This window comes from Ranitomeya imitator, chromosome 1 (genome assembly GCF_032444005.1).
Source record: "Ranitomeya imitator isolate aRanImi1 chromosome 1, aRanImi1.pri, whole genome shotgun sequence".
NCBI classification, from domain to species: domain Eukaryota; kingdom Metazoa; phylum Chordata; class Amphibia; order Anura; family Dendrobatidae; genus Ranitomeya; species Ranitomeya imitator.
In genome coordinates, this window is record NC_091282.1 from 855,850,595 (window position 1) to 855,867,007 (window position 16,413).

General features: G+C 42.9%; 1 protein-coding gene across 1 annotated transcript in view; it reads right to left on the minus strand.

The window, feature by feature from the left end:
* UNC13A (unc-13 homolog A) overlaps positions 1-16,413 on the minus strand; it is a 381,474-nt gene that overhangs the window by 277,182 nt on the left and 87,879 nt on the right. Inside the window, exon 11 of the mRNA XM_069741790.1 lies at positions 1,208-1,687. Within this exon, the coding sequence (XP_069597891.1) occupies positions 1,208-1,687 (480 nt within the window). The remainder of the gene's footprint in view (positions 1-1,207; positions 1,688-16,413) is intronic.

A 16,413-nucleotide genomic window follows, 5' to 3' on the forward strand; every position in this document is an offset into this window, starting at 1 on the left:
CAGGGTATGGGTCAGGAATGTAACATTACATGGAAACTAGAGCTGATTGACAGCATTGGTCATATGCACAGTAACGTCTCTTTCAGACATGAGAATTCCTGGTTCTTTTTTTAATCATGTATTATGGACTCTACACTCATATTATCTGCAGTTCTATCTAGCACCAAAAGTTCAATCTCCATAGAAAGCTATAGTTATCTAGCTCTGATTTCAGTAATGTGGGAGCCAAAAAATATCCATATTACGTTTTAAAGCAGCCTAATATGGAGGAAATTGAGAATAAGCTTGCTAGAAACGACCAGATCTTACGAATACACCAGTCTTAAAGATCACAGCACTGCCTAAATGACAAACTGAAAAAAAACATCAAGTAGGTAGCAGTGCTTTAAAGGGGTTGTCCTTAACTCATACAACCCCCTCTCAATCACTATATTTGCCCTATGTGAAAAAATAACACTTATACTCACCCCTTTCAGCGATATCGGCGCCTGCTCGCCCAGGGATTACGTGACATTGTTATGTCACGCAAGCTCTGTAGCCAATCAGCCAATTCACTCTCATTACCTTAGGCCAAAAATGACACCGGGATGTCAGCGAGAGTGAAGTCGCTACTGATTGGCTGCTGGACTTGCTAGACATAACTATGTCACGTAATCCCCAGGTGACCAGGCAGCAACATCGCAGGACTAGTGTTTGCACCAGAGGTGAGTATATAGGCTGTTGCTATTTTACATGGGGGAAATATAGTGATTGAGAAGGGGTAGTACGAGTAAAGGACAACCTTTTTAACAACTGTTTACCAAAATCAATATCTTGATGGCCGAAATAAATGTAATCAGAAAGTAGATCCCATCTCTCGTAGTCTCACTGGTTCAACTTCATATAGTAATGTTATAAATATTAAATCCCATGAGCGCTCATATCAGTCAAAACTGGTCATTTTTTTTAAATTATGTTTTTGTTTTTTTTCATACCAGGAACCTGCTTGAAAAAGTCAGGGTTGTTATCTAGCTGCAGTGTGACATATTTTAAAAAACTATATCATGAGTATTATTGCAAAAGGAATCAACAGGCAATAATTGTTAAAATATTTAGCATTCCTGTTTTACTACTTTATCAGTGCATTTTATTGATTACGTTTTATTTTATGTACTTTTTCTGTTAGTACGTATCTCTAGTCAAATTCTTAGCTATCATCTACCTTTACCTTTCTGATGTTGATATTGGCTCTTGGGTTTCGGGTGGAGCTGGTACAGCCTCAGCCTCTGGAGGAACCTCTGGGGTCAAATCCTTCTCCTTTGGGATCTCTGGAGGTGTCTTCTCTTTACCCTCTCCAGACAGATACAAGGAGTCTTCTAATTCAAATCTCATTTTCCTATCTTCATCCTCTTCATCCTGAAGATCATCATCATAAATTTCTCTATCGGAGAGCTGGCCTCTACTATCAGGGTAGCCCCCTTCATCATCTTCATCGCTGTAGCCTTCAGGACATTCTTCTCCCTCCCAGTTTGGAGAATCTTTTCGGTAACTGACAGAACTGTGACATGAGTGATATGAGTCTCTGTCCCTCTCCTCTTCTATTTCTGAACCCTGTAGACTGTCATTCTCCGGGTCAAAATCATCACTGAGCTGGGTGGAATCCCGGCTGAGCTCCCCTGATGAGGCATATCGACTGCTTCCAGTGGGGCTAAAGAAATGACAAAATTGGGGAAAAAGGATGAAAGCAAAAAAGTAAACTGACTGCAGCACCTTTTGCCTCCTTCACTACAATATCACAGACAAACAATAAACCACTATTCCACTTGCCAAACTCTAAATAATCGATCCACTGATTTTTTTTTTTTATTTTACATGTCTGCTTATATAGATATGATAAATTCAAAATGAATGTACAAATGACAGTGTGATTATAAGTGAAATTTCTTGGTAACAAACAATATAAATGTATATTAGTCCATATGTGCACATGTTGCCTTTTTAATTATATAATTTTTATATGTTTGAATAATTTCCTCATGTACAGTAAGTGATGAAATGATTAGTTCATGAAGATCTATTTATAAAAGGATCTAAGAAGTATCGTTTCTCCGTGTGGAGAGTGACATGATAAGCATGTCGAGGTGAGGAGACTTAAAGCCGCAATGCTCCTCTGGGAAATATGCAAATTGTCGTCAGAGAGGAAGAGGACTAGAACTCTAGTGCCACCTATTGGAGGGATCTATGCAGTCTTAGAGGCCCACATTTGTTAAAGTGGATCTCTCATCATATCTCAATACAAACTGCATTTAATACATTTCTTAGACTCTCAGATGCTGTAGTAACTTTCAAAATGGCTGTATAATCCTTTATGAAAGATTAACTCCATATCTGCCACATATGCCTGATTAACATCTCCTCAGTGCCCCTTCTCCTGCTGAGATCTCGCACTGCTCAGTACAAGGTGCACCTGCCTGTCAGGCTGGGTGGAGCTTAAACACAATTAGGACTAGTGAATTATTTCTTTTTAAAGCTGGACGCATGAAATGTTCATCTTAATATCTGGATTTTACATCCATGCTTACATAGAGTTTCAAAGTAATGACACCAGTCTCATCAAGTTAGAAGGATTTATTTTAATAAAGCATACCATTTGTGTTGTGAAATCTAGAGACAGATCTACTTTAATCACTTCATGACAGTTTTGGTATAAATCTTAGCCAAATTAAGTTGCAAATTGCCCCCCACACAAAAAAAATATAGCGACATTTCCTGGCACTCACCAGTTTTAAAAATTCATAGAAAACCAGGCATGGTTATCACAGATTGCTTGGCTTGTAAGTTTAAAATGTACCTAACAGCTGAACTATGGGTATCCTGAATATGGCGCTGGCTCTATTATTTCTCCCATTATGGTTTACTCTAAAACATACATTTAAACTCTCAGGTAACTAGTCAAACACCACTGGGAGATGAGCCTCTGTACAAGGGAGGGCCTTTGTGCAAGAACAATATATGGGCCCTTTAAAGGTGGAAGTGGGCCATCTGACTTCTAGGGCCCTTGTGTATCTGCACAGTTTGCACCAATGGTATGGCCGATCCTGCTTTCCTGAAATGATGGAGATGCATCCTAAGGGCAGCATGAATTAGCTGTCAGGTTCCCTTTAGGCCAGATTCATTAAAAGGAAAGACAGAAAATGGCACAATTTTACGCCTAATTATAGAAGTCATGAGTATCATTCTCTGACTTTTTGGGAATCTCAAATATGCCAAATGTATCAAATAGTGTGCACCTTAATAAACAACGTGTAAATGACTTTAAAACGTTTTTTTAAGACTAGTCGATGAAATGTCAACTAAACGAAGGCATGTACACAAAAAGCTCCGTGGATCCCTCTGTGAGGCAAGTGCATCATTTTGCTGACACCACTGATGCATCGGTAGCAGAGTCCACACTTACTGCAGAACATGGCGTACATCCCAAACATGTAACCAAGCTGACATCCAAAAGAGAATTTTGAGACAACTAGAGATGAGTTCTGTGACAACCTAGATAATTTATCGGGCAGAGTTGATCACTATTTAGCAGCTCTTCCACGCTGTAACAATGCAGCTTTAACTACCACATTGAATCGTGTATCTTTGCTATGATTGCAAACAGAAATTGCCTGCAAAGTACATCACATTCCTGAATAACTGTGACATGGAAGATGCCTCAGCAGAGCTAGCTGAAAGAGAGACTCTTCTCCGAGAAAAGACCGCATTAGTGTGTGATGCCCAAAATAAGGCAGAACTCCGCATCGCACACCTCTAAGAGGTTAGGTCACACTGTACAATGTTGACCAAAATCACAACTAGATTTTCCAGATCATCCCACTCTAGGAAGTCAACATTGTCTGACAAGCTTCTGGAAATCCACACAACTGCAGAGTTAGACGCTCCTTTGCTAGTAAGGAAGCAAACATGGAAGCACAAAGAAACAAGATGGGAGCCCAATTAAAAAGGCAGGAAGCAGAGATGGAAGCTCAAACAAGATGGAGGTCCAATTAAAAATACTCCAAGCAGAAAGGGAAGAAGGCAACAGCCTTTTCCAAACTGAATTTCCTTAAACAAGCACTAGATCAAGATGCTGATATGGACTGCCGCATTCCAGAAGTGGAAGATCCAGCTGATCGCACTACTGATTACATACTAAGACATTTACAATCTCTACCAGCGCCATCTCCAATCTACCACATTGATGCACCTGCAAGGCAAAGGATGTCGCCGCTTACTACTGACAAAGTAATTTCCAGCACTAACTTACAATTTAGGCAACAGCCAGCAGTCCCTCTAGAGACTAAAGGTACCTTCACACTCAGCGACGCTGCAGCGATACCGACAACGATGTCGATCACTCCAGCGTCGCTGTTTGGTCGCTGGAGAGCTGTCACACAGACAGCTCTCCAGCAACCAACGATGCCGGTAACCAGGGTAAACATCGGGTTACTAAGCGCAGGGCCGCGCTTAGTAACCCGATGTTTACCCTGGTTACCAGCGTAAAACTAAAAAAATCAAACACTACATACTTACCTACCGCTGTCTGTCCCCGGCGCTGTGCTTCTCTGCACTCCTCCTGCACTGGCTGTGAGCACAGCGGCCGGAAAGCAGAGCGGTGACGTCACTGCTCTGCTTTCCGGCTGAACGACGCTCACAGCCAGTGCAGGAGGAGTGCAGAGAAGCACAGCGCCGGGGACAGACAGCGGTAGGTAAGTATGTAGTGTATGCGATGTTGCGGTGCACCGACGCAAGCAGCGAAAGCGCCGCACAATGGGGCAGCGGATGCATTTTTCCAGCGCATCCGCTGCCCCATTGTGAGGTGCGGGGAGGTGGGGGCGCAGTTCCGGCCATGCGCGGTCGGAAAAAGCGAACCGTCGGCAGCAAAAAACGTTACATGTAACGTTTTTTACTCCCAGCGGACCGCCACAACACGGCACAACCGTCGCATGACGGTTGCGACGTGTGTCAATGCGTCGCAATGCGTCGCTAATGTTAGTCTATGGGGCATCCTGCAGACAACTTTGCAGGATGCGTTTTTTCCCCTAAACGACGCATTGCGACGTATTGAAAAAAACGCTAGTGTGAAAGTAGCCTAATAGAGTCAGAAGGACTATAATCTACTTTTAAGGTTTTTCATATCAGACGTTGTTTAGAGCCCCATCACAGGATTTGTAAAAAACGTTGGACAAAGTAGAGCACTACACTTTGCTATTTTGTCCAGTAAAATGACAGAAACCATGATGAATACTAAACAGATCCCATAATAGTCAATGGAATCTAACAGGCATTGTTGGTGTAGTCATGAGACAGATCAGGCACTGTTATTTTAGTTTTTTCTGCTCCTATGAGAGAGCAGAATATGATTTATGCATATGTGAGTCTTATTCAGGTAGGGATACAAAAATTGTGACATTTCAGCTTGCATAGACACCTTTATCCAGAAATATAAGTGACACTGTAATATGCCGCCTGCTTGCTGCTGCTGCTGCTGCTTTACTGGTCCCTGTTGCCAGTCTAGATAGTGCCTGAAAACCAGCCAAGACCTTCAGGCCATGTGACCTTCTCAGGCCTATACCTTCAGGCTCTAGAGGGAATGGTGAAGCAAGGACCTGTCAGCTCCTTGTTCCACCATTAAGATCAACTGCATCCCATGTGCTGCTACATTCTCCATGCAAATGACTGCCGGGATTATGTGGATTAGCCTTGTTTAAAATACTAGGCTATAAGCATGTTTCATTTGTTTCTATTTTATTTTTGGAGCAGGTCCACTTAAAAATGCTTGAAAAATTGCTTCAAAAATCCTTGAAAAACTCGTCATATAAAATTTCACTGTCAAACTACTTTGCCTTTCATATGTTCACTTTTCAGGATTTTTTTCTGCTTCAGGTTTTGAAAAATTCCTGGTGGGTAAAAAAGGGCTTGTCACTTCTTTGATGTGATGGCCACTGCTCAAAAGTGGGCAATATCCAATCAAAAGGCTGCATCTATTGAGCCTTAAATTGTGAAGTATAGAGCTTCTTTACAGCATAAGATGCCTGATAAATAATCAGATCACTTCTTTTATCCGCTTGGCGTCTTTTGAAAAGTGATTATCAGTAGAGATGAGTGAATATGTTCGGAAAATGATAAATTCAGTACGAATATGGCACATAATAATAATAAATAATAATTTTATTTTTATAGGGCATTTGTACAGACAATAGACATTACTTACTGCATAATAAACACAGATCAAAACAGATACCAAGAGGAATGAGGGCCCTGCTCGCAAGCTTACAAACTATGAGGAAAAGGGGAGACTCGAGAGGTGGATGGTAACAATTGCTTTCGTTGTTCGGACCAGCAATAGTGTAAAGGTACCGTCACACTTAGCGACGCTGCAGCGATACCGACAACGATCCGGATCGCTGCAGCGTCGCTGTTTGGTCGCTGGAGAGCTGTCACACAGACCGCTCTCCAGCGACCAACGATGCCGGTAACCAGGGTAAACATCGGGTAACTAAGCGCAGGGCCGCGCTTAGTAACCCGATGTTTACCCTGGTTACCATCCTAAAAGTAAAAAAAAACAACCACTACATACTTACCTACAGCCGTCTGTCCTCCAGCGCTGTGCTCTGCACTCCTCCTGTACTGTCTGTGTGAGCACAGCGGCCGGAAAGCAGAGCGGTGACGTCACCGCTCTGCTTTCCGGCTGACCGACGCTCACAGCCAGTACAGGAGGAGTGCAGAGCACAGCGCTGGAGGACAGACAGCTGTAGGTAAGTATGAACTGTTTGTTTTTTTTTTACTTTTAGGATGGTAACCAGGGTAAACATCGGGTTACTAAGCGCGGCCCTGCGCTTAGTTACCCGATGTTTACCCTGGTTACCAGTGAAGACATCGCTGAATCGGTGTCACACACGCCGATTCAGCGATGTCTACGGGGAGTCCAGCGACCAAATAAAGTTCTGGACTTTCTTCCCCGACCAGCGACAGCACAGCAGGGGCCTGATCGCTGCTGCCTGTCACACTGGACGATATCGCTAGCGAGGACGCTGCAACGTCACGGATCGCTAGCGATATCGTCTAGTGTGACGGTACCTTAAGAATCGGGAGTTCATGTAAAGCTGCATGAACGAGTTAACAGCCTAAGTATGTAACAGTACAGACACAGAGGGCTATTAACTGCATAAAGTGTATGAGAACATGATGCCAAGAACCTGATTATGGTTTAAGTTTTATTAATGGGCCACACAGGGATAGTTAGGTTAATGTGCTGAGGCAGTAGGCCAGTCTGAACAAATGCATTTTTAGGGCACGCTTAAAGCTGTGGTGATTGGGGATTAATCGTATTAACCTGGGTAGTGCATTCCAAAGAATTGGTGCAGCACGTGAAAAGTCTTGGAGACGGGAGTGGAAGGTTCTTAATGAGGATATTAACCTCAGGTCATTAGCAGAACGGAGGGCACGGGTAGGGTGGTATACAGAGACCAGGGAGGAGATGTAGGGTGGTGCTGAGCCATGGAATGCTTTGTGGATGAGAGTAATAGTTTTGTACTGGATTCTGGAGTGGATGGGTAACCAGTGTAATGACTGGCACATTTGGATTTGTGATCAGAGCATTTTTTCATAATATCAGAAATAGTTGATAAAATTCGGTAAATGTGCGGGAAAATAATTGTGCTGCCACTAAAGTAGATGATAGATAGATAGATAGATAGATAGATAGATAGATAGATAGATAGATAGATAGATAGCTGGCAATTCAGAAGACGCGCACAGTAATCCGCACAAAAAATTGACATGCTGTGGAAAAAACAATGCTGCGTTTCCGCGTTTTTTTTCCGTAGCATGTGCACTGCAGATTTTGTTTTCCATACATTTACATGGTACTGTAAACTCATGGAAAACAGCTGCAGATCCGCAGCGTCAAATCCACTGCGGATCCGCAGCAAAATCCACAACATGTGCACATGAAAACCCAAAGTCATTATCTCAGCAAATTATAATAAACTAGATGGTGGCCCGATTCTAACGCATCGGGTATTCTAGAATATGCATGTCCACGTAGTGTATTGCACAGCCCATGTAGTATATTGCCCAGCCACGTAGTATATTGCCCAGCCACGTAGTATATTGCCCGGCCACGAAGTATATTGCCTAGCCACGTAGTATATTGCCCAGTTACGTAGTATATTGCCCAGCCACGTAGTATATTGCCCAGCCCACGTAGTATATTGCCCAGCCACGTAGTATATTGCCCAGCCACGTAGTATATTGCCCAGTTACGTAGTATATTGCCCAGCCACGTAGTATATTGCCCAGCCACGTAGTATATTGCCCAGTGACGTAGTATATTGCCCAGCCACGTAGTATATTGCCCAGCCACGTAGTATATTGCCCAGCCACGTAGTATATTGCCCAGCCACGTAGTATATTGCCCAATGACGTAGTATATTGCCCAGTGACATAGTATATTGTCCAGCCACGCAGTATATTGCCTAGACACGTAGTATATTGCCCAGACACGTAGTATATTGCCCAGTGACGTAGTATATTGCCCAGTGATGTAGTATATTGCCCAGCCACGTAGTATATTGCCCAGCCACGTAGTATATTGCCCAGCCACGTAATATATTGCCCAGCCACGTAGTATATTGCCCAGCCATGTAGTATATTGCCCAGTCACGTAGTATATTGCCCAGTCACGTAGTATATTGCGCAGCCACGTAGTATATTGGCCAGTTACATAGTATATTGCCCAGTCCCGTAGTATATTGCCTAGTGACGTAGTATATTGCGCAGCCACATAGTATATTGGCCAGTTACGTAGTATATTGCCCAGTCACGTAGTATATTGCACAGCCACAAAGTATATTGCCCAGTCACGTAGTATATTGCCCAGTTACATAGTATATTGCCCAGTGACGTAGTATATCGCACAGCAACGTAGTATACAGCACAGAGCCACATAGTATATTGGCCAGTAACGAAGTATATTGCCCAGTGACGTAGTATACAGCACAGAGCCACGTACTATATTGTACAGCGAAGTAGTATACAGCACAGAGAAACGTAGTATATTGGCCAGTCACGTAGTATATTGCCCAGGTACGTAGTATATTGCCCAGCCAGGTTTGTCACAGGTGAAAAAATAAAAAATAAACATATACTCACCTTTCCGAAGGCCCCTTGTAGTCCACGGCAGCTTCCGGTCCCAGCGTTGGTATGGGCGCAGGACCTGTGATGACGTTGCGGTCACATGACCGTGACGTCATGGCAGGTCTTTCTAGCGCAGGCGCGCAGGGCCTGTGATGGCGTCGCGGTCACATGACCGTGACATCATGGCAGGTCCTTGTCGCGCAGGCGCACAGGGCTTGTGATGACGTCGCGGTCACATATCCGTGACGTCATGGCAGGTCCTTCTGCCATACCATCTTTGCCACCGGAAAGTGCAGCGGAGGATGGCGGCGGGCGGGAGCGGCTCAGCGGACTACGGAGGGTGAGTATAGCAGGTTTATTTTTTTAAAATAATTTTTAACATTACATTTTTTACTATTGATGCTGCATAGGCAGCGTCAATAGTAAAAAGTTGAGGACACACAGGGTTAATAGCGGCGGTAACGGAGTGCGTTACGCGCGGCATAACGCGGTCCGTTACCGCCGGCATTAACCCTGTGTTAGCGGTGACCGGAGGGGACTATGCGGGCGACAGGCACTGACTGCGGGGAGTAAGGAGCGGCCATTTTCTTCCGGACTGTGCCCGTCGCTGATTGGTCCCGGCAGCCATGACAGGCAGCTGGCGAGACCAATCAGAGAATGAATAACCGTGACAGAAGGACAGACAGACAGACGGAAGTGACCCTTAGACAATTATATAGTAGATAAGAAAAAATACCTGCAAAGGCTTCCTAAGAGATTAAAATGGTCCCTTAGTCTGTTTCAGTAGTCTCCACAATCATGGGGAAGACTGCTGACTTGACAGCTGTCCAGAAGGCAGTAATTGACACACTCCACCAGGAGAGTAAGCCACAAAAGTGATTGCTAAAGAAGCTGGCTGTTCACAGAGTGCTGTATCCAAGCATATTAATGGAAAGTTGAGTGGAAGGAAAAAGTTTGGTAGAAAAAGCTGCACAAACAACCGGGATAACCACAGCCTTGAAAGGATTGTTAAGAAAAGGCCATTCAAAAAATTGAGGGCGATTCACAAGGAATGGACTGCTGCGTCATTGCTTCAAGAGCCACCACACACAGTATCCAGGACATGGGCTACAAGTCTTGCATTCGTTGTGTCAAGTCACTCATGACCAATAGACAAAGCCAGAAGCGTCTCATCTGGGCCAAGGAAAAAAAGAACTGGACTGTTGCTCAGTGTTGCAAGTTGTTGTTTTCAGATGAAAGTAAATTTTGCATTACATTGGTAAATCAAGGTCCCAGAGTCTGGATGAAGAGTGGAGAGGCCACAATCCAAGGTGCTTGAGGTCTAGTGGGAAGTTTCCAGAATCAGTGATGGTTTGGGGAGCTATGTCATTTGCTGATGTAGGTCCACTGTGTTTTATCAAGACTAAATTCAGCACAACCGTCAGTCAGGAAATCTTAGAGCACTTCATGCTACCGTCTGCTGAAAATCTTTTTGGAGATGGAAATTTAATTCTCCTGCAGGACTTGGTACCTGTCCACACTGCCAAAAGTACCAATATCTGGTTTAAAAACAACAGTATCACTGTGCTTTATTGGCCAGCAAACTCGCCTGATACCCCGACAATACCCCATAGAGAATCTATGGGATATTGTCAAGAGGAAGATGAGAGACACCAGACCCAACAATGCAGACGAGCTGAAGACTGCCATCAAAGCAACCTGGGCTTCCATAACATCTCAGCAGTGCCACAGGCTGATTGCCTCCATGCCACGCCGCATTGATGCAGTAATTGATGCAAAAGGAGCCCCGACCAAGTATTGAGTGAATTTACTGAACATACATTTCAGTAGACCAACATTTCAGATTTTAACCTTCGTCCGGCTGAGTAGGTACAATTGTAACTATTTCGTTTTAAAATTGCAATAACTTTTTTTTTTCGAAAAGCCATAGCGGGCTGAAATTTCGTGACATCTCTGCAGTTTTGGTCCAGAATATATTGGCCAAATTTCAATAAAATATATATGAAGGTACAATTGTACCTCTGCAGCCTGTTAACGTTGTAAAATTATGCAGCCTGACGAAGGTTAAAATCATTTTTCAAGCTGGTGATATAAAAGTATTCTAATTTACTGAGATAATGACTTTTGGGTTTTCATTGGCTGTAAGCAATAATCATCAACATTAACAGAAATAAACACTTGAAATAGATCACTCTGTTTGTAATGACTATATAATATATGAGTTTCACTTTTTGTATTGAAGAACTGAAATCAATTAACTTTTTAATGATATTCTAATTTTGTGAGAAGTACCTGTATATAAGGCTATGAGGCTGTCGAGTTCTGGTCAGGCGACCCACTGTCACGGTTGTGTCAGGTGTGACAGACAATCATCCTGTATCTGGCCGTAGAAGGTCTTTGCTTTTAGCTCAAGTATTTTCTTGACTTTTGCATCTCAATTATGGAGGAATATCCTTCTCCCTCTAGGACCCAATAGTTACCACCACCTTCTGCTGCTAATCACACATCTGTGCTGAAGGTTTAAATACATTCAATTGCTGCAGCATGGTGCAGGTGTTAGCTCATATTTGCCTCAGTCTTGTTTGAAGTTCTAGTAGTTGGCTAGTGTCTTTCCCTGAGGACCCTGGGAGGATTGCTGGCATGACATCTCGGATGTCTTCTTAAGCTAAGTGTTTTCCCTCATCCGTCTTCTCTCTGTGTCTTTAGTTTTCGTGGGGACTGACAAGTACTCACCCACCTCCCCTCCCTATTGGTCTGAGTGCGATCTGACAAAACATTGGATTCCTCTTAGACCAATGTTAGTCTATTGGGTCATGCACATATCTAAATTTTTCACTACACGTCCAAGTTTGAACCCATATTTGGATCACACTCGGCCATGCAAGTCAATGAGTCCATGGAAAGCATCGGATTGCACTCGGATGACATCTGAGTGAAGTCCTATTTCCATGCACTGACACAACAGAGAAGATGGAGAAATTTGTTTCTCCATCTACTCCTCATCCCATTACCCAAAGCTCACTTTCTGATTAAACTGTGATCAGTATGATCAGAGTGTCATTTGCATTGGCCTGATTGTCTCGGATGAGAGAATCTACAGCCGTCTGCACAAGTCTTTAATAGAATACTACACAATGCATGGATATTTACTGCCATAATAATTGCTATATCAGAGTTTTAGCTGATGACAAAGAGTAAGAGAACAAGTGTGGCTTGTGGCCTGACTTTTTTCATTTCTGATATAGTATAGTAAGTATAGTAAGTATTCCCTTACATGCTGTTGTGATGAGAAATGTGTTGTTAACTGATATTTGTTCTGTTGTGTCTATCTTTACTCCATGTTTTCAAGCTCATAAATTTTGATTTTAGCACAGAAATAACTTCTAAAATCGAAGGAGATATTAAAAAAAATAATGTTGTATATAGTATTGAGGATGGATCAAATATTAATTTTCACTCTTGCAAATACTAAATTGGTAAGGTCTAGTTGAAAAATAAAAACATTTTACATTAAAAGTATAATACACTGCAATTCTAAAGCCAAAGTGAAACAGTGCAAGTAGTAGCCTCATTGGTGGTATGAGGAAGTCTGGTGTTCTGTACTCTTATCAGATATAACTGTACTTACTGTATAAGTGCGGTTTAAACTTACACTACCGACTTAAAAGCTGTGTGCATCTTTATAACTGATTTTATAATGTTCCAGTAAATCAGAATATTAAATGAAGTCATTTTGCAATATTGTTTTAAAATGTCTGTGTTTTGACAGCTGTTATGTAGTTCTGCCAGTCGCCATGGTTACAGACTACAAACAAACCTCGTGTAGTCTGATCCTGCAGTCATACAGTATTTTTTTTTCCATCAATCCCTTTATCTCTGATCAATCTACTGAATGTATTTTAGCAAAAACTAAAAGAAAGATGGAAGGTATTATGAATGCTGGATTAGCCTACACAAGATTTATGTTGTAATCTGTAATTATGGAGTAACACTGGTCAGCAAAAAATCTGTAAAACTACAGGGGACATGTATCAAAGCATTTGTACTAGAGTTAAAAAGCCACACATTTTCTTGCACATCAATTTTGTGCAAAATATTTGTGACTCTTTGTGATTTTATGCCACTTTTGCCACTTTAAAAGTAGTTATCTATCCAAAAGGAGTTAGATAGATTTTAGAAAAATGGTCACGAGCTTACACCAGTACGTAAGTGAGTGGCATAAAAACTGAAATAACATTCCTAGACAGAAGTGTTATATATCAAGGTATGCCAAAGTTATCAAACATTGTGCAATACTTTGATAAATTTGGAGCAAATAATGGCAATGAAGCCACAATAAAAGTGAATTTAAAAAGTCCCTACATAATAACCCCCTATATTTTTAACTAAGACTATTTTGAAGTTGCTTATTTTAGATCAACTGAAGCAATAGTGAAATTATTTTCAAAGATGTACATCTCGCCTTAAAGTTACGCTACTTAGCATGTGTGTGCAAATGCCATACATCCAGAATTTACCATAATGTCGTCAATTAAGATTTTGCAGCAAAGTAAAAACCATGTGGATCATACATTAAAGCCCTGCAACAGGAAGCCACAGCCTGAAGCGCGCATGCAGACAGATTTACAGATGCACAACCCACGACAGGCCGAGTATACTTTCAATTTATAGCTGATAGACTGAATTGTCCAAAATATAAAAGGCATTATCACTACTGATTGGTGAATGCCACCTCTAGGAATGACAGAGCTGATACAGAACAAGTCAATATAGTTTACATACTGTTAAAATGTGGATCGTATCCACTGCGGCCAGTGAAATTTTGTTAGGTTTTCATGAAGTTCCATTATTTTTTTTTATAACTAAACCATAACTGTTCTTTGTTTTTGGGTGGATGTGGTCAAAGGCCCCTGCTCACAGGAAGTCTATCACCTCCAAAAACACAATTACAACTAAGCACATAGTCATAAAGGAGACTCAGCCACTATAAAAGTCTAAGTTGCGTTTTTTGAATGAGTTTTTTTAATGCAAATTTTCAGCTGCGTTTTACATTGCCAGCAAAGTCCATGAAATATCAGAAGTCTCATGTACACAGCTTTTTTCTTGTCCTCAGTATTTTGTGCAATACCTTGGCTTTTGCAAAATGCAGCATGTCACTGTTTTTCAGCATTTTTCACCCATTGAAAGCAATGGGTGGAGCAAAAAAACGCTGAAAAAATGCAGTCATCAGTTTTTCCCGCAGCATAAAAGAGAGTGGTGTGCGCACCTGCTGCAGCAGAGAGAATAGAGCAGTGTGTGCTTCTGTTGCAGCAGAGAAGGTAGAGCTGTGTTAACACGCACTGCAGCAGAGAGTGTTGTGCGTGCCCGCTGCAGCAGAGAGGATAGAGCGGTGGGCGCATATGCCACAGCAGAGAGGAGAGAGCGGTGCGTGCTCCTGCTGCAGCAGAGAAGGTAGAGCTGTGTTAACACACACTGCAGCAGAGAGCGTTGTGCGTGCCCGCTGCAGCAGAGAGGATAGAGCGGTGTGCGCATATGCCACAGCAGAGAGGAGAGAGTGGTGTGTGCTCCTGCTGCAGCAGAGAAGGTAGAGCTGTGTTAACACATGCTGCAGCAGAGAGCGTTGGGTGTGCCCGCTGCAGCAGAGAGGATAGAGCGGTGTGCGCATGTGCCACAGCAGAGAGGAGAGAGCGGTATGTGCTCCTGCTGCAGCAGAGAAGGTAGAGCTGTGTTAACACATGCTGCAGCAGAGAGCGTTGGGCGTGCCCGCTGCAGCAGAGAGGATAGAGCGGTGTGCGCATATGCCACAGCAGAGAGGAGAGAGTGGTGTGTGCTCCTGCTGCAGCAGAGAAGGTAGAGCTGTGTTAACACGCTGCAGCAGAGAGCGTTGGGCGTGCCCGCTGCAGCAGAGAGGATAGAGCAGTGTGCGCATATGCCACAGCAGAGAGGAGAGAGTGGTGTGTGCTCCTGCTGCAGCAGAGAAAATAGAGCTGTGTTAACACACGCTGCAGCAGAGAGTGGTGTGCGCATACGCCACAGCAGAGAGGAGAGAGCGGTGTGCGCGCCCGCTGCAGCAGAGAGGATAGAGCTGTGTTACCACACATTGCAGCAGAGGGCGCATACGCCACAGCAGAGAGGAGAGAGCAGTGTGTGCACCCGCTGCAGCAGAGAGGATAGAACACATTGCAGCAGAGGGCACATACGCCACAGCAGAGAGGCGAGAGTGGTGGGAGCATATGCTGCTGAGTAGAGGAGAGAGCTGTGTGCGTGCAGAATTGTGCACTGAAGCTGCTCAACCAAGCCAGTGGTGCACCAAGATCTCTAATTAGCATATGGGGATAAGTAGTCATTTTCACAAAATGGAGGCACAGATTTATACCTTAAAAGTACGATTATTTTCTAGGGTCCTAGTCCCTTATATGACTATGTGCTTAGTTTAAATTATATTTTGAGGTGACAGACTCCCTTTTACTGTAATCTTCTAAAACTATACAATGTACATTCATTTAATTTTTATTTTGTAAAAAATCACTAGTTGATGTAAAATATTTCTTACTAGGGCCAGTACTCTCATTATATATCTAATATACAGTGGGGCAAAAAAGTATTTAGTCAGTCAGCAATAGTGCAAGTTCCACCACTTAAAAAGATGAGAGGCGTCTGTAATTTACATCATAGGTAGACCTCAACTATGGGAGACAAACTGAGAAAAAAAAATCCAGAAAATCACATTGTCTGTTTTTTTAACATTTTATTTGCATATTACGGTGGAAAATAAGTATTTGGTCAGAAACAAACAATCAAGATTTCTGGCTCTCACAGACCTGTAACTTCTTCTTTAAGAGTCTCCTCTTTCCTCCACTCATTACCTGTAGTAATGGCACCTGTTTAAACTTGTTATCAGTATAAAAAGACACCTGTGCACACCCTCAAACAGTCTGACTCCAAACTCCACTATGGTGAAGACCAAAGAGCTGTCAAAGGACACCAGAAACAAAATTGTAGCCCTGCACCAGGCTGGGAAGACTGAATCTGCAATAGCCAAACAGCTTGGAGTGAAGAAATCAACAGTGGGAGCAATAATTAGAAAATGGAAGACATACAAGACCACTGATAATCTCCCTCGATCTGGGGCTCCACGCAAAATCCCACCCCGTGGGGTCAGAATGATCACAAGAACGGTGAGCAAAAATCCCAGAACCACGCGGGGGGACCTAGTGAATGAACTGCAGAGAGCTGGGACCAATGTAACAAGGCCTA